Source organism: Cricetulus griseus, chromosome 5 (genome assembly GCF_003668045.3).
Source record: "Cricetulus griseus strain 17A/GY chromosome 5, alternate assembly CriGri-PICRH-1.0, whole genome shotgun sequence".
Classification (NCBI taxonomy): domain Eukaryota; kingdom Metazoa; phylum Chordata; class Mammalia; order Rodentia; family Cricetidae; genus Cricetulus; species Cricetulus griseus.
This window is the reverse complement of record NC_048598.1, coordinates 147003676-147022874: the sequence shown is the minus strand read 5'-3', so window position 1 is coordinate 147022874 and position 19199 is coordinate 147003676. Positions and strand designations below refer to the sequence as shown.

General features: G+C 41.0%; 1 protein-coding gene across 1 annotated transcript; it reads left to right on the top strand.

Moving 5' to 3' along the window:
• Positions 1-357: 357 nt before the first annotated feature.
• Positions 358-18877, top strand: Psma6 (proteasome 20S subunit alpha 6). The gene is made up of 7 exons (XM_027419691.1): positions 358-517; positions 7091-7185; positions 7904-7985; positions 10426-10581; positions 12734-12912; positions 14794-14888; positions 18654-18877. The coding sequence occupies exons 1-7, from the start codon at positions 442-444 to the stop codon at positions 18709-18711; spliced, it is 741 nt and encodes a 246-aa protein (XP_027275492.1). The 5' UTR covers positions 358-441; the 3' UTR covers positions 18712-18877.
• The last annotated feature ends 322 nt before the right edge of the window (positions 18878-19199 follow it).

Sequence of the window (19199 nt, the reverse complement as noted above, 5' to 3'; positions counted from 1 at the left end):
CGGGCTGCTGCTACTGCAGCTGCATCCCTTCTCCTCAAATCGCAGCAAGAGAAACTGGCGAGTAAAACGAAGGTTAGGAAAAACAAAGCCAGTAAGACAGGATAGCAGGCACAGGCGCCCATACTAACGATCACACGGTCTCCAGAGGTCACGGACAGGCAAATCACTTCTGCGGACCCCTTGAAAACTTCCTCTTTTGGCCAATTCACTCTCTAGAAAGCCCTAACGGCCGCGACCACGAGACGCTCGCCCGCAGGCTCCGGCGAGCGCAGCCTCGGCGCTCGAGGCCCCGCCCACTTAGAGGCGGCTCCGAGAGGCAAACCAGAGCGGAAGCAGCTCGACCGGTGCTCCGGAAGCAGTGGCAATAACTTCCGGGGGGGTCCTGTGTGCCTGGTGTGTGTGCTACGGGGTGCAGTGTGTGCTTGAAATAGTGGGAACGCCATGTCCCGTGGTTCCAGCGCCGGTTTTGACCGCCACATTACTATTTTCTCTCCAGAGGGCCGACTCTACCAAGTAGGTGAGTGAGCCGGGGCCGCCCGTGGGACACCCGAATTGCTCTGTCATGCTTCGGCCTGGAGCGAGCAGACGAGGCCCACGAATAGTCTGGGGCTTGAAGCAGGGCTGGGGCCAGGAAAGGAGAAGGTCGGGTTCAATCTCGTGTCCCCGTCCCCGCCTGCAAGCGGACTTTTCAGCGGGAACCAAAGCCTGGCTCTCTTGAGCAGCGCCTCAGCGTCCAGACACAAAGAGTTAAGGTTGCACCGTAATGCCTGCCTCCTGCTTCCGGAGTCCCCGTAGCCCAGGGGCTCTCAGCCTCCCTAATGCTGCGACCCTCAGTACAGTTCCTCGTGTGGTGGTGACCCCCGAGCATAAAATTATTTTCGCTGCTGCTTTAACACTGTAACTTTGCTATTGTTATGAAATGTAATGTAAATATCTGTGTTTTCGATGGTCTCAGACGACCCCAGTGAAAGGGTCCTTCGCCCCCCCCCCAAAGGAATCGAGACTCCTATGTTGAGAACCGCTGCCGTAGTTCCATTCTACCTGGAGCCAGAGTCTTCACTGACAGTGATCGTTCCTTAACCAGCCAACTAAATGTACACACTCCCACCCCCGACCCATCGCTATATAGATACCTTGCTTTGTGGTCAATTGTATGCAAGCATGCAGAGCTCTACCAGACATACACTACTGGTTCTAGAAAAGAGATAAATGCCACTCGCCCCTAATGGAAGCCCACAAACTTAAAGGAAATGACAGACATGGAACCAAGCGAGTAAAAAGAGAAGAGTGCAAAGTATTTGCAAAGTTCAAAACTTCGAGATCTAGGAATGATAATAAACCTGTCCTGAAGCTAGCACCCAGATTTTAGACCCCGTCTCTATGAATGCTCCAGTAGTTTAAAAGCTAATTCTCAATCTAGTTGAGGCTCAATGTGTTAGTCTCTATTAAAGGAACAACTTTAGTGCACAGAAACCTGAACTCGCTATCAGCTACTTCTTATAACAGTAAATGTTGGTACATTGAAATCGTGGCAGGGTTTAGGTTAGGATTATAGGACAGACTTTTAAACTCTTGTCATAGAAAATTTAGTGTCACTAAGGCTGATGCACATCTGGTTCGTGGTAATTTTATTTTGGAGTAAGTCTTTTATCTCATTGTCCTGGCAAGGAAAGTATACTATCTTGGTTGAAAATCCTAGAATTAGCCTGTAAATGGAGTTCTACTCACCTATAAATTTCAGAAGTGAGGTTAAAGAAGTTGGCCTGCTGATATACTTATTGTATAGGATGTGACAAGGACCACTATCATTTAAATAATTTGGTAACCCATTTAATTCACCTCATTTGAAAGCTGTGATAAAAGAGGTAATGGTCCTGGTCAAGGGTGTGTGTGTGTGCTGAGTTTGAAAGAGTTTTTTCTGTATTAGGTTATGGTTTGAGGTGTTGATTTTGAGTTTTTAAGTTTGTAAACAGAAAAGGCCACACCTAGACTTGTATCTTATTTCTCTAAACTGCATTGTAGAAACTAGCCATGGTGGATAGAGAGGCCAAATTTAAAAAAAGGAAAGGCCGAATATAGTGTCATTTGGGTAGGTTTGGGAGAGAAGATGTGGTTGGAAGCGAATTTAATGAGTAGACAGTGATTTTAACCAGTGTCTCCTTGGATAGCATCCCTTTGTCATTCAGGACATCAGTTAGGCACTGATGTGGAAAAGGAAAGTGAAAGAAGAGCATGAGCAAGCAATAGAGTGGTGCAGAGTTTAGGCCTTGGAACCACACCTGGGTTATAAGGCACTGGCTGTGCTCCACACTAGCTGGCCCGGGCAAGTATATAATCTTTGCTCAATTTCTGTTTGCAAAATTGGGCTAATTCTTCCTCTGGAAGGAAGCAACTTAAAGGAAATGACAGACATGGAACCAAGCGAGTAAAAAGAGAAGAGTGCAAAGTATTTGCAAAGTTCAAAACTTCGAGATCTGGGAATGATAATAAACCTGTCCTGAAGCTAGCACCCAGATTTTAGACCCCGTCTCTATGAATGCTCCAGTAGTTTAAAAGCTAATTCTCAATCTAGTTGAGGCTCAATGTGTTAGTCTCTATTAAAGGAACAACTTTAGTGCACAGAAACCTGAACTCGCTATCAGCTACTTCTTATAACAGTTGCTGTGAGGATGAAATTAGGCAACACATGTAGCTTGCTTAGTTAAATGTTGCCTGTTAAATATTTAGCATTTGGTATAACAGGATGCCTATTTGATTCTTTGGCTTTAAAAAAAATCTGTTAAATTAGGACCTCTATGGATAAGGAATCCTTTTCTTTGGGTCCAATTTTGCTTAGTTTGCTGGTGAAATGTGTGTCTATTCTCAATATTGTAAATGCTGTGTATCAGCTTAAACCTTAGACTCCATCAAAGACATAACATCTAAGCACTATAAAAATGCAAATTGTTAACCTAGACAGCTGAAGAATAATATAGCAAAATGGAGTGATGATTAGGGAAGTAAAGATAACTATTGAATTTTTTTTTCTTTAGACCTTAAAACATTTTTTATTTTTATTTATTTATTTATTTATTTATTTTTGAGACAGGGTTTCTCTGTGTAGCTTTGGAGCCTATCCTGGCCTCAAACTCATAGAGATCTGCCTGCCTCTGCCTCCCGAGTGCTGGGATTAAAGGCATGTGCCACCAACGCCCGGCCCTTAAAACAATTTTTAAAAATACATTTTATGTATTTTGTGTGTGCATAAGTCAGAGGACAACCAAGGAGTCAGTTCTCTGCTACCGTGTAGGTCCTGGGAATTGAGTCAGAGTGGCCTGCTTACTAGCAGGTTCCTCTTTCTACCCACTGAACAAGCTGCCTGGCCCTGGAATATTTTTCCCCTAAATATTTATTTTAGTTTTCAAATACTGTGTGTGTGTGTGTGTGTGTGTGTGTGTGTGTGTGTGTGTGTGTGTGTGTGTGTGTCTGTCTGTCTGTCTGTCTGTCTGTCTGTCTCTGTCTGTCCAACATGGGTACTAGGAACGGAACATCCTGTGCAACAGCAATACACTTTTAATATCTCTCAAGCCATCTCTCTAGCGGATAAAAATTTCTTCTTAACAAGTGTGCAAATTGTGCTTGTGTGTAAGCCTATGTTAGGAATTGTAAAAGCATGTAGGTTTAATATTCAGTTTTTAAAAGTTACATTGTATGTATGTGTATGTGTGATCATGTGTACATAATGTGTATGAGGATCAAAGGACGACTTGTGGGGGTTGGTTTTCCACCATATGGGTCTCAGGAATGTGAAATGTGACTCAAGTTGTCTTTTGTGGTTGTGGGTGCCTTTTCTCACTGAGCCATCTCTTTGGCCCTGAAATGTTTTCTCTTAATGTATGTATACAAATTGCATTTGTACAGGCATGTGATAAGAATTGCAAAGCAGCTGGGCTGTAGTGGCACACACCTTTAGTCCTAGCACTTGGGAGGCAGAGGAGGCGGATCTCTGTGAGTTCGAGATCAGCCTGGTCTACAGGAACTAGTTCCAGGACAGCCACCAAAGCCACAGAGAAACTCAGTCTGGGAAAAGAAAGAAAGAAAGGAAAAAAAAAAAAAAAGAATTGCAAAGCATCTTGCTTTAAAATATTTAATCTTAAAGTTTGGGATGTAACTCAGTGGTTATTGTACCTGAGAGGAGGTAAGAGGAAGAGAGAGTGTTAAGTGTGTGTGTGTGCGTACACACGTTTCCACCAAAAAGTTAGAGGCTTGGGCTGGGCAGTGGTAGCTCACACCTTTAGTCCCAGCACTCGGGAAGCAGAGGCAGGTGGATCTCTGTGAGTTCCAGGCCAGCCTGGTCTACAGAGTGAGTTCCAAGACAGGCTTGAAAGTTACACAGAGAAACCCTAACTGAAAAAACAACAACAATAAAAAGTTAAAGGATCAACACAGTTATATTCTCAATACTGTTATATTTTCAAAAATCTCATATTTTCCTGCTGTGCCAGTACCAAGATTGTTAGTGACCCCACTATTGAGAATCACTGTTTTAAAAAACAGTGTCTTCTGGCCATCACACATGTAATTGAATAATTTGATTCACTTGGATCTTACTGTTCTTTTTTTTAAAAAAAGTTTTATTATTTTTTGAAATTATGTGTATGTGTGGGTAGATACCCATGGAGTACAGAAGAGGGCATCATATCTTCTGGGGCTGGAGTTAAAGGAAGCTATGAGCAACCTGATAGGGTGCTGGGGACTGAACTTGGGTCCTCTGGAAGAGCAGTAAGCATTCTTAACTGCAGAGCCATCTCTCTAGCACCTCCAGTCTACACTAAAGCCTACTTGATAGATATTTCTGGGTGATTATTTCATTGTTTGAAACATAGTCTTCTTATTTATTGACTAAGGTGTCCTTGGACTCATGGGCCTTCTTCTTCAACCTCAGTACCCGAATTATAGGCCAAGGTTACCACAGCCTGCTTCTTCTGGCAAATTTTTGTATTTCAGATATTGTGCTTTTCACTTTTGAAAATGTTGCATTCCTTTGTGTGTGTGTGTGTGTGTGTGTGTGTGTGTGTGTGTGTGTGTGTGTGTGTGTGTGTGTGTGTGCATGTGCCACAGTGCACTAAGTGTTGTTCAAGGGCAACTTTGTGGAGTTGGTCCTTTCCTTCTGCATTATTAAGTCAGTTGTGGGTATTAAACTAAAGTCAGTAGGTACTCTGGTTAGGTTTCTGTTGCTGTGACAAAGCACTGTGACCAAAATCAGCTTGGAGAGGAACACGTCTGTAGCTTACACTTCACACAGTCCATTACTGAGGAAAGTCAGGACAGGATCTCATGCATGGAACCTGGAGCAGCAACTGAAGCAGAAACCATGAAGGAACACTGAATGTCTTGTGTTTCTTACCCTGGTCACTTATGGAAGCTCTGGCCTCAGAGCCAGTGTCCAAAGTAACACTTAAAGACAGGATTTTGATATTGTTGACTAGGTAGCAAAATTTAAGTCATAATTAAGATTAAGAACAATTTTTTTTTTTAATTATCTTCTGAGCCTGGTGAGTGGCACATACCTTTCATTCTAGCACTTGCGAGGCAGAAGCAGGTAGATCTCTGTGAGTTCAAGAACAGCCTGACCTACAGAGCAAGTTCAGGACAGCCAGGGCAACACAGAGAAACCCTGTCTCAAAAAAGAAAAAAATAAAATTTATCTTCTGTACTAACACAGAAAATAATGGCCTTTTTTGGTTTTTCGAGACAGGGTTTCTCTGTGTAGCTTTGGAACCTTTCCTGGCACTCACTGTCCTCAAAGTCACATAGATCCACCTGATTAAAGGCATGCGCCACCACCAACCATCAAAAATGATAGTCTTATTTCTGATCTTATCTCCTCAAAGACCATCATTATCAAGTAAACTTTGTGGTACCAACATAGTTTGTATTTGGTTCCCATCTTGATGCCTGTTTTAAAAACAGAGAATGCATTGACAGTGGCTAGAAGTACACAATTTGAAGTTTGTAATAATCCAAAGAACCCCATGTTGACTGTTAAAAATGACATTTTCTTTCCATTTTTGAGGCAGGATCTCATTATGTAGCCCTGGCTGGCATGGACCATGCTGGGATCAAACTTCAACTGGTAGACAAAATACCAATGTGAAATGTAATAGCAGTTAAAACTGCATGTGGTTAGTTATTGACCCAAAGTCAAGAGAAGTATTAAATCTTTAGAGCAGCTAACTTTGACCTAAGACAACCAGGCATGGTTGAATAATGCCCATAAAATAACTTTTAAAGTGATGATATGTATTAAGATCTGCTGTGATAAAATTAGAGTAAGATTGTGTCAAAATTTGGTGCTTGAACCTAATGAAAATTTAGTAAAATAAAATTAGAAGAAATGGAGCTGGTTTGACTAATTTATTGGCATTTTTATTATTTTGACTTTACTTTCCATGGCTGGCAGTCCTTGTTCATATAGCTTAACCTCTTTCTTTTAATGATAATTTGTTAATTAAGAGTCTGCAATAAATTTTATCCCTCCTTAGTCAGACATGGTGACACTCAGGATGTCCAGGCCAGCCAGAGGTACATAATAAGATCCTGTCTCAAAGATGGAAAGAAAATTATTCTACCTTTTTTTCAAGACAGGGTTCTTTTTGTAGTCCTGGCAGTTCTGGAACAGAACTTGCTCTGTAGAACAGGCTGGCCTCAAACTCACAGAGCTCTGCTTGCCTCTAAGGCATACACCACCATGCCCAACTCTGCTCTAGTATGTCAGGCTGGCCTTGAATTTCTGATCCAAATGCTAACGTTTTAGTCCTCACACTTAGATTGACCCAGTGCTTTGTGCATAGTAAGCCTCCATTCTACAACCAAGCTACATCCCCACCTTAAAAAAAAATTGCTGCGAAGTGGTCGTGCATGCCATTAATCCCAGCACTAGGGAGTCAGAGGCAGGTGAGTTCCAGCCAGCCTGCTCTACAGAGCTAGTTTCAGGACAGCCAGAGCTGTTGTTGCACAGAGAAACCCTGTTTCAAAAAACATGAATGAATGAATGAATGAATGAATGAATGAATGAATGAATGAATACCAAACCTGTTTTGTTTTCCAGAATATGCTTTTAAGGCTATTAACCAAGGAGGACTCACATCTGTGGCCGTCAGAGGAAAAGATTGTGCAGTAATTGTCACACAGAAGAAAGTACCTGTAAGTAATTAGCCCAGGCAGTCAGAATTTTTTGTCATTTTGAACAGAATTTCTACCTATTCACACTAGCACTGTTCCTGGTTTGACTCACTAATCATTCGAGGAACGGTGAGCAGTGAAAGATGGTTTGGCTGAGTAAATAGAAGTAACACATTTAAACTTTGGTGTAATTATAATAAATACAATGAGATTTCTTTGTCTTTTTTTAGTTTTTTTGGTTTTTCGAGATAGGGTTTCTCAGTGGCCTTGGAGGCTGTCCTGGAACTAGCTCCTTTTTTGTTTTGTTTTGTTTTTTGTTTGTTTGTTTGTTTTGTTTTTGTTTTTTGAGACAGGGTTTCTCGTGTAGCTTTAGAGCCTATCCTAGCACTCGCTCTGGAGACCAGGCTGGCCTCGAGCTCACAGAGGTCCGCCTGCCTCTGCCTCCCGAGTGCTGCGACTAAAGGCATGCGCCAGTACCGCCCAGCTAAATACAATGAGTTCTATAAGTCCTTTGTTTTCTGGGACCTTTAACCCACAGGAAACATCTAGCAGAAACATCTTCCTCTATCTACCCCCTTTATAAAGATTGGCTTTAACTGTAAAATGAACAATATATATGTCTCATAACTTCTACTTTACAGTTTATTGTTAAATTCCATACTGTTGGTTTTTTATAACTGCACAGAGGCCTGTGGCCTTAAAATGAAATGGTTGTGATTTATTTATTTTTTTTCATTAGGACAAATTATTGGATTCTAGCACCGTGACTCACTTGTTCAAAATAACTGAAAACATTGGCTGTGTGATGACTGGGATGACAGGTAACTGGCAACTAATTGCCTTCTTATGTTATTTCATCATAATTACTTTTGTGTTTGTTTCTGCATTTGTTTATTGAATATGTGTGTGGGGGGTACACTGTGTTGTGCCATGTGTGGTCAGAGGTCAGAGGGCAACCTGTGAAAGTTGGCCTTCTTTCTCTACCACGTGGGTTCTAAGGATGGAATTCAGGTTATCTGACTTAGTAGCAAACACCCCTACCTTCTGAGCCATCTTGCCAGCCCTGTCTTTTGAGTTTTAAAGACCCCTTAGTATCTGATTTGGGGGTGTTATCAGTAGATTCACTGTCTTCCAAGGTTAGTATTAATATGTGTTTATACAAGTGTGCTCACTTGTGCATGTGGAGGCCAGAGGTGTCTTCCCCTGCCACTTCCCACCTTATTTTGGAAATAAGGTCTCTCCCCAAATCTGGATCTCTGTTTCAACTAGATTGTATGACTCACAAGCCCCCATGATTGATTATCTTCCTCTTTCCATGACTTGCCTCCTCGCCCACGGTTGCAGGTGCAGGCCTATCTTTTACATGGACTAGGGATCCAAACTTGGATTCTCATGTTTGCACGCAAACACATAAGTATTTTAAGACTATCATGAATTTATTGGTTGGTTTTTCAGTTAGTTGAGTTAACTGATTATAGTTACTGAGTTGACTGATTGGCTTTTTGATCCAGGGAGGAGGGTGTTTGTTTGAGATAGGGTCTGGAACTCACGTGTGGTTCTCAATCTTCTGAATGCTGTGACCCTTTAATACAGTTCCTCATGTTGTAGTGACCCCCCAACTATACAATTATTTTCATTGCTATTTCATACCTGTAATTTTGATACTGTTATGAATTGTAATGTAAATATCTTTTCTGATCGTCTTAGGAGTATCTACCCTGTGAAAGAGTAGTTCAACAGTCCTTCCAGAAGGGTCAATACACAGGTTGAGAACCACTTGTGTGGTTCAAGCTGCTCCTGCCTTCTGAATGCTGAGTTTAAAATCCTGTGCCACCAGCCAGGCGTTAGTCGAGCACGCCTTTAATCCCAGCACTCTGGAGGCAGAGGCAGGCCGATCTCTGTGAGTTCGAGGCCAGCCTGGTCTCCAGAGAGAGAGTCTCCAGCCTGTTTTCCAGGATAGGCTCCAAAGAGAAACCCTGTCTTGAAAAACCAAAAAAAAAAAAGAAAAGAAAAGAAAATCCTTTGCCACCATGCTTGACTGTGGTTGGGTTTTTGAGACAGCGTCTTGCAGTATAGCCCAGGCTAGCTTCACATTCAGTAATTATCCTCTCTCGGCCTACTGAATGCTGGGATTGCAGGAGTGGCTTATGAGCTATTTGAAATAATAAGTATAATGGAGTTAGGTCTTTAGGCTGCTGGTAGGGAACTAGGTACTGTACTTTAGGTGTGGTTAGTAATTTAAATACCTAAATAATTAATCTTTCTCAAAGCTTGTCATGGCACTAGTTAGAAGTGACTGAGCATTTCTATAAAGTCTACTTTGGCTTTCAATTTTCTAAATTCAAATCCAAAACAAAGATGAAGCGATACTATTCTTTTCCCTTAACTATGTATTTTAGGAGGCTGGAGAGATGGCGCAAGGATTAATAGCCCTTGCTGCTGCAGAGGACTCAGTTTCGATTCCCAGCACCCACGTAGCAGCTCATAACCTCCATCCATGATCTCTTTTGGCCTCTGAGGGCACTAGGCATACATGGTACTCCTACATATAGGCAAACACTTATACACATAAAATCAAAATAAATCTTTTAAAAATAGTATTTCTCATGAAACTTTTTTTTGTTTTGTTTTGTTTTGTTTTTCAAGACAGGGTTTCTCTGTGTAGCTTTGGAGCCTATCCTGGCACTCACTCTGGCTGGCCTCGAACTCACAAAGATCCGCCTGCCTCTGCCTCCCGAGTGCTGAGATTAAAGGTGTGCACTACCAACTCCCGGCCTCATGAAACTTTTAAAAAACATATTCTTTGGGAGTTATTAGACTTCTTATTACATATATGCCATGGAGCATGTATAGAGGACAGCTTGTAGGAGTTCTTTCTCTCCTTCCACACTGGCTCCTAGGGATCAAACTCAAAATCATCAGGCTTGGTGGCAAGTCCCTTTATCTGCTGAGCCATTTTGCCAGCTCAGTTTATTAGATTCTTGTAGAAACTGTTTTGACTGATGGTGAAAGACTTAGTGCTTAGCAGTATGTTTTATAAATTTAGCTCCATGTTTTAATCTCTTTCTTTTCTTACATGTACTCCATGCCAAGTCACTCAGTGTTCATTATCACAAGAAAAAGCCACAGTGGACTCTTTGTCCTTCTATAACTTGTGTTTGAAATATATATATATTCATATATATATATGAAAAATGGGCTTTCACATTCATTCTGTGCTTCTAAAGTGGTAAATCTTTGGGGTTTCGTTTACCTTTTAAGCTGACAGCAGATCCCAGGTACAGAGGGCACGCTATGAGGCAGCTAATTGGAAATACAAATACGGCTATGAGATTCCTGTGGACATGCTGTGTAAAAGAATTGCTGATATTTCTCAAGTCTACACGCAGAATGCTGAAATGAGGCCGCTTGGTTGTTGTAAGTATGCTCAGAAAGAACTCTTCTAAAGAATTGAGTTATAATTGTCTTTAAAACCTGTAGAAAGAAACTGAGACAACACTTGGGTTCTAAACATGTAGTTTGAAATTAAAGCTTTGATTCTGTTTTGTTTTGTTTTAATCAAATATTTCTGTTTAGGATATGTGATGTGGAATATCCATTTTATTAGGCTGTTGTAATGGGGTTCCACTGTAATTCCAGATTATTAATTCTGTGAAAGCTGGAGAGTGGTTAAGAGCACTGGCTTTTCTTCCAGAGTTCAATTCTCAGCACCCACATGGCAGCTCACAACTGTAAGTCCAGGATCTGACACCCTCACACAGACATACATGCAGGCAAAATACCAATGCACATAAAAGAAGTATAAATTCTGTGAAATTTTAGTAGGGATTTTAACAGTGTCGGTGCCACTTTTGGTCATGGGATAAAGAATTTGGATAACATGTAGGCTTATAGCTTATGTTTCATTTTCTAAATTAAATTTTTTTTTTTCCCGAGACAGGGTTTCTCTGTGTAGCTTTGGAGCCTATCCTGGCACTCGCTCTGGAGACCAGGCTGGCCTGGAATCACAGAGATCCGCCTGCCTCTGCCTCCCGAGTGCTGGGATTAAAGGCATGAGCCACCAATGCCCAGCTAGTATTTCTGTTTTTTAAAATGAAATTTCATTAAGGAAGAGTAAGATTTATTGATCTTTAGATTTTATGTCTTGTAAACTCACCTGACAATCTCAATCTCAATCCATATTTGTTTATTTCTTTTTTTTTTTCTTTTCTTGTTTTGGTTTTCCAAGGCAGGTTTCTTTGTGTGGCCCAGGTTGGCCTCAAATTCAAATCCACTTGCCTCTGCTGGGATTAAAGGTGTGAACCACTACCACCTGGCATCATATTTGTTTCTGACATCAATTATTAATGAAAATGCAATGTTCCAGTCCCAGCCTTCCTTTTTATGTGTCTGTGGTTCTGGAACTCAAAACCAGGACTATGTTTGCTAGATAATTGCTCTAATACAGAGCTATAGACCTAGCTCTGAGAATTAAATGTGATGTTTCTTTTTAGCAAATGATTCTTTTGACCTCTTAAACATTATTTCTCCTTTAATTTCTTATTTCTTAATGTATGGTGTTTTGCCAGCATGTATTTCTGTGCACCGTGTGACGACCTGTGGAGGCTAGAAAAGGGTGTCTCCTTGGAACTGGAGTTGAGATGGTTGTAGGCTGTAGGTTGCTGGAAATCGAACCCTGATCCTCTGCAAGAGCAGCCAGTGTTCCTTTAACTGCTGAGCTGTCTCCCCAGTTCCTGATTTCATTCGGCCCCTCACTTACTCTTGGAGTCTGAGTAGCTTAAGTTTATCTCAAATTTGTGATTCCCCTGCCTCAGCCTCCCAAGTGTTAGCATACAGGTATGGTAGCACCCAGTGCTCTTTTCTGCTCAGTGTCTTTTGTTCATGCTCCTCTGTTGGTCCCTTTAATGTTGTTACATCTCAGGCTATATTCTTGGGCCTTCTCTTTCTCCTTTGCTGTCTGGTTAATGTCACCCTTGAGTGACTTCACTTGCTACTTCACCTCCATGCCAGTTACTCTCCTGGTTTCTTAACCCAACCCCCTCCTATCGTCAGATACTTTTGACACTGTGAGTCACTACTGTTTACGTGCATCCTCAGCTTCTCTTTATAATCATATTCCACTCTCCCTGGTCAGCGGAGTAAACCATTGAGTTTTGCCTCCGAGTATCTGTTCTCTTCTCTCCTGTCATTTTCTCATTGTTGTAATCTTCCCTCTGTATTCTTGATTTATTCTAAGAAACGAATTTTGGTTGTTATAGCAAAGAAAGAGGGATCTGAGGAGACTAGTGATGGCATGGGCTTGAGTCATTTGGACTAAACTTCTTAACATGTTCAATAAGATGCTGAGCCTGTTTAAAACAGCAACAAACTGATACATCCTTTTTCAAAAAGCAACTTACCTGTTACCTAATCTATCAGTGGTTATAAAGCTACATTTTAACAGTTTGAGGAAACACATAGCCTAAAATTCATGACCAAATAGTGATTAGCAGTAACTATCTACAACACCAAGAAAGAAAATGTTTTTGTAGGACGATATAACATATCTAATTAGAGCCTTTCTTTTTAGGTATGATTTTAATTGGTATAGACGAAGAACAAGGCCCTCAAGTGTACAAGTGTGATCCTGCAGGCTACTACTGTGGCTTTAAAGCCACCGCAGCAGGAGTTAAACAGACAGAATCAACCAGCTTCCTTGAAAAAAAAGTGAAGAAGAAATTTGATTGGACATTTGAACAAACAGTGGAAGTAAGTTAGCCAAAAAGAGTTGTTTTTGTTTGTTTGTTTGTTTCCTGCTCTGGAAGAGGTAGCATTGTTACATTATTGATAGTCTATAAATGTTATTTCCTTAGTTGGGTGGTGGTGGTGCATGCTTTAATCCCATCACTTTGAAGGCAGAGGCAGGAGGATCTCTGTGAGTTCAAGGCTAGCCTGATCTACAAAGAGAGTTATAGAGAATCCCTGTCTTCAAAAACCAAGAAATAAAGGGGGGAGGGGGTACTATTTCTTAGTGATGTCACAAGATCCAGATTTGTTAATTTAATGGTATAATTCATTTCATTCAGCTGACAGGGGGGAAGAGGGCTGCTTTTATTTGTTTCTTAGTTCATAATGGCTTTGAAACAATATCCAACAAATACATAGTAAGATGGGAAAATAAGAATGAAGACTGGCATGGTTATTGTGATAATAGACTCATATTAGGCTTAAATTTTCCGGATAACAAAACTAAAACGATTAAGATTTGGTAATATTTTGTTTTTGCTAACATTTATTTTTTTGTGTGTGCATGCATGCATGTGGGTCTGCATGTGCCATGACACGCATGGAAGCCAAGACCAATTTTCAGGGGTCAGTTCCTTTCTACCATAGGGTTCCAGAGACTGAACTCAAGTTGTTGTACTTAGCAGCAGGCACCTTTGCTCACTGAACTATCTGCTGTTCCAGTAATTTTTATGGTCCTAAACAAAGGCAGCTACAAACCAAGTTCTTGGAGAGCCAATTGTTTCCTAGTAAAAGAAAATGTGCACAGAGGGCTGGGAAATAGCTCAGCCAGTAAAGTGCTTGACTTGTAAACTCAAGGGTCTCATCTCTTCTCAGTTCAGTGCCCGGAACCTACAGTGCAAACAAATAAAACCCGCTTTTGCTTGTGACCATAGACTGTTGAGGTAGAGACAAGTTACCAGTCAGCTCAGCCTACGTGGTTAGTTCAGGCCAGTGAGAAACCCTGTCTCTCAAGGTTACTCTCTGACCTCTACACCCACATACACCTTTTAACAAAACAAAACTTTGAAAAGCTGGATGTGGCAATGTACACTGGTAGTCCTACCTTGGGGGAGGCAGAGGCAAGAGGATCATGGTAAGTTTGAAGCCATCCTGGTCTACATAGTGAGTTCCAGGCTAGTTGGGGCCTCAAAGCAATACCCTTTCTTAAAACATAGACAAATTTTAATTAATAGTTAATAGTTTAATAGTTTAATTAATAGTTTAGCATATACTGAAGGAAAATGAACTAAATTAGTTCTAATCTAGAAAATAGAATGGTATACCTTCTTTAAAAGTTTCTTAAAGTATAATTTATAGTTGAATTAATCACATCAGATATAAAACTGCTTAAAATATTCTTAAATTACCATAACCAAACCATAAACATTTTAAAGGTTCAGTAATCAGTCTGAATGACTGAATCATTCTTTAGTCTCTTTCATACCAGGGGCTAAACAAAGTCTTGCTTATAGTGGTCATCAAGCAAACAGATTTTTATTTATTTGTTTTTTGAAACAGGGTTTCTCTGTGTAGCTCTGGCTGTCCTGAACTCTCTCTGTAGATCAGGCTGACCTCAAACTCAGAGATCCACCTCCTCTACCTCCCGAGTGCTGAGATTCAAGGCATGCAACACCACACTGGACTGCAAATACATTTGTATATATTCCATCTATTTTGTTTTATAAGCTCCTTTAATTTGGGGCTATTTAACAGAAACAGGCTTGTGTCAGCAATTTATTAGTAAGCCTGTAGGACTGTCACTGAAACACAGAAGCGAGTGTCTTGTGGTGTTACTATTCAGCTTGGGGTGGGGGACCTTGATAGCTGGAAAGTATTGTGTTTTAATGTTAGCATTCTTTTCAGACTGCAATTACATGCCTGTCTACTGTTCTGTCGATTGATTTCAAACCCTCAGAAATCGAAGTTGGCGTAGTTACAGTTGAAAATCCTAAATTCAGGTGAGTTACATTTTCAGCCATGTGTTAAATTCTCTAGACTAAAAAGCTAGAGACATTCAAGTTCCTTTGTGCTGCAATATATTTGTATATGGTGCTGTGATGAAATGTGGTCATGTCTGTGTCGTCATGTGTCTCTCCCCCTCCCCCAGTATCTGAGGGATGTGTTTCAAAATTTCTTAGAAATGGTGGTGCATACTTGTGATCTTGGCACTAGCTGAGACAGGAGGAATTATGAATTGAAGGGCCAGCCTGGCTCATATTAAAAAAAAAAAAAAAAAAAAAAAAAAACAAACTTATCTCAAACAAATGATTGTAGAAAAGTGCTTATCTGGCTTGCTCAAAAGTCATGAATTCGATCCCTAGCTGTAAAAACAAAACAACCCTTTTTTGGAGTATCTTAAAACAGAAGCCACTTGTCTCCCTCTTGTAATTGTATATCTAACCCAGGTCACACACACTCACACTCACACTCACACACACACACCTACCTCTACACTAAGTATAATGAGCAAATGCTGCATGGTAGTCGGGCTGGCCTGGCAGGCATGGTGCCCTGGGTTTGATCCCTGATACTACAACACATAAGTAGACAAACAGGTGAGATGGACTTGAGTCTTCTGTTTCTTTGGTTTAAAACCAACAGTAATTCCACAGCAGTAATTTTCAGGTGGAACTTTGGTTGTGTTCTGGGTAAGGGAGCTTCGAAGAGTGATATGAAATGCAAATCCACAGTTGAGTTACTGGTGCTGGTGCCTTGTGTGTCCTTACTCACCAAGTAACTTAGCTTGAGTGATCCTAGTGTGTCCTAGTGGCTTGTGGCATTCAGCTCATTCTCCCAGCACTCTGTCAGGATTGGTACACCATGGACTAGGATGCCTTTGTGGTTAGTGGGGAAAAAAAAAATTAAATCCAGATGTGAAGAGCTGCTGAGAGCATTTAACCTGTAGTGTGTCTCCTTTTAGACAGTGTCTGTGGTCATTGTTGTTGGGGGATTAGTAAACTGTTTCAGGCCTTGAAGAGTTTTTTCAGTGGTGTTTTGTTTTGTTTTGTTTTGTTTTGTGACATTTGTCTTGGGATGTAGGCCAGACTGGACTTGAACTTTGGATCATCCTCCCTCAGCCTCTCGTGTTTCTGGACTGCAGGTTGCTATTCCATATGATTTGTAGTATGTACACCCCCCTCTCCTTCTGATCTGATTTGCTTTCTTGGTTGCCTGCAAGTAAATGATATAAAAATGAAAAACCTATGTAAAACTAAGAAAACAATAGTTGCATCTAGCCTAATAATTTTTTCTATAGGAAAATGTTCCCCTTTTTGTTGTTGTTTTGCTTCTTTTTGAGTCCAGCTGACCTCAGTCCCCAGAACTGGGACTATAGACCACCACACCCATCTGGCTTCCTTTTTCTAAGCACTGAAATTCCGATAAGCACTTTGCTTTCTTATCCATTACAAGACCTTTTTTACTACATCTGAATGTTACTTGCATCTGTTAATATAAAAGTTGAGCAAGAAACCAAATACCTGTGTAAGCAAACCAGTGTAACTGGGTGTTATACATACACCTGCAACCCTAAATGTTGAGCAGCTGAGCAGGATTATTGGTTCAAGGTCAGCCCTGAGAACATAGTGAAACCTACCTCAAAATAAAAGTGTATTTAAAAATATACAAGCCAAGTATATAGCTAGTGTGAGAGTGTTTGCCAGCAGCAGAAAACCTAGATTCATTGCCAGTACTCGGAGAGGAAAAAACCCATGTATAATTTCTAATTTCTGTGGTAGTAAGTGTACTTGAGTAATAACAAAGAAGACATACAGCAGAAATAACGTAATTTCTACACCTTTGTAAGTGACTGAGTTGTAAAAGAGTGGTCACCGTGACAAATTTAACTTCAGTTTAGTAGTGAAGTGGAGCATGGTCTTACAACTTATAACTCCGGGTATTGGGAGGCAGGGACGGGAGCACCACAAGTCTAAGGTCATCCTGGGCTACATAGTAAGGTCCAGGGGGACTTCATCCCAACACAAAGCAGCAAGCACAATCCCAGCAGTGACAGGTCATGCCAACAGTATTGCCAAGCAGCTGATTCCTTTAAGACAAACATTTAGAAAATACATATTCCACATGAAGTACCTTCTGGTGACTAGGTTTTTAGGATTTTTTTTTTTCCAGACAAGTTTTCTCTGTGAAACAGTCCTCGCTGTCCTGGAACTTACTCTGGAGACCAGGCTGACCTCGAACTCAAGAGATCTGCCTGTCTCTACCTCCCAAGTGTTAGGATTAAAGGTGTGTGCCACCACTACCTGGCTTGGTGAATAGACTTTAAATACTATTATAACTTTGTGTCTTAGGGTTTTTATTATTGTGAAGAGACACCATAACCACAACAACTTTTATAAGGAAAACATTTAATTGGAGCTGGCTTATAGTTCAGAGGTTCAGTCCATTATCATGATGGGGGGGGGCATGGTGGTGTGGCTGCTCTTGGCCACTAAGTCCAAGTATTGGGCGAAAGCCTGGAGATTTGGATGAACCACAAGACTCCTGGTCCTTTTCTGAGAGAATGTCTCTCACCTCTATTGTGGAGCAGCCTTATATACAAACTTATAAAAACCCCAGGTCAAAGGGTTCACAACAGGATATTGATCCCAGTGGGGTGAGGTCAGGAAAACAGGCGGTACTTGTGGTTATTCTGGAAAACAACTCTTAGAGACCTCATGGGGCCTGGATTCTAACATTGTGGTGTGCAGGCAAAAGTGGTACTGGAGAGATAGCTGAGATTCCTACATCTTGCAGGCACAGAAAGTTAGCTGAAACACTGGTTAGTATCCTGAGCATGGAAAACCTCAAAACCCACCCCACGGTGACACACTTCTTCCAGCAAGGCCATACCCACTCCAACAAAGCTACTCCTTTTAATTTTAATAGTGTCATTACCTATGAGATTATGGGGGCCAATTACATTCAAGTTACCACACTTTATTTCATGGATAGTTACTGAGTCCAGCTTTTGGGGGGGCATATATCTATATATGTATATATATAGATATATATTATGTGTGTGTGTGTGTGTGTGTGTATGTATATATGTATATTGTGTGTGCGTGCACGTTCGTGTATTCCCATGTATATGCAGAGGCCAAAGGTTTGAATGTCTCCTCCTCCACCTTAAATACTGAAGGAGTGTCTCTCACATGCTTGCTGATTCAGCTGGTCTAGCTAGCCAGCTTCCTTCTCAGCTCCAGGGTTCCAGGTCGGCCTCCACCTTGCCCATACTGGGACCAAACTTGTGCTTGTGTAGAGCACTCTTTATCCACCGTGTGTGCCGTCTCCTCAGCTCCCCTTCCCCAACAGTTTTAAAAATTAAGTTTCTCATCTCTCAGTTAATGCACACTTGAGTTATATTGTTTTTAAGGCATTGATACCCAAAGTAAATTAAAAGTAGTTTATGTAATTTAGCTTCATATTAATTCATTTGAAATATTTTTAATCTTAGCTGTGACTAAATTCTGGATCTGGTATCAAAGAACACTTTAATATCTAAATGCAATTGATCTGTTGAGTGATCTGGGGAGTTCCTGCAGTGAATCTGAGGGAAGAGTCATTGGCATATAGACTTCTAAAAGATTGGTTATAAATTGTTAGTTGCTGAAGTTAGTAAATCCGTACATGGGAGTTTGTTGTACTGTCATTTGTATGTTCGAAGTTTTCCATAATAAAAACCTTTTTGAAGTAAGCAGTTGTGATTTTTACCCTTTGCCTTCCAGAATTCTCTCAGAAGCAGAGATCGATGCCCACCTTGTTGCTCTAGCAGAGAGAGACTGAACGTTGCCATTAGTCTACCAAATCCATGATGCCACTTGCCTGGGTGTTTGGTAACAGCAAACCAACATCATAGAGGCCTCTGGGTTGAAGATGGAACCTCTCCCACTCCTCCTGCCTCTGAATTGGTTAGGACTCTGTATAAATAAAACAGTGCTTTTGGAAATAATTGTGTCCTGTCTTTTCTCAACCTGTAATCTTAAGTATTAAGCCTTAGTATGTACAGACTAGTAAGTGTTCGACATCCAACATCTTCGTGTCATAGTTTTAATCATTTTGTTTACAAAAAATGCACCTTTTGTTGCCCCAATTCAAACCACTAACTTGGCATAATGAACAAACAGCAGACTTGGGAGCTGACTTTGAAACTGTCTAACTGGGTTGGCACGTGAGATAGGCTTTATTTATACCCCTGTTCCAGTGGGACATCCCTGAGCTCGAGGTCCCTGGAAGACTGTATACTAAAAAGATGCCCTGGCTGAGCTGTAGTG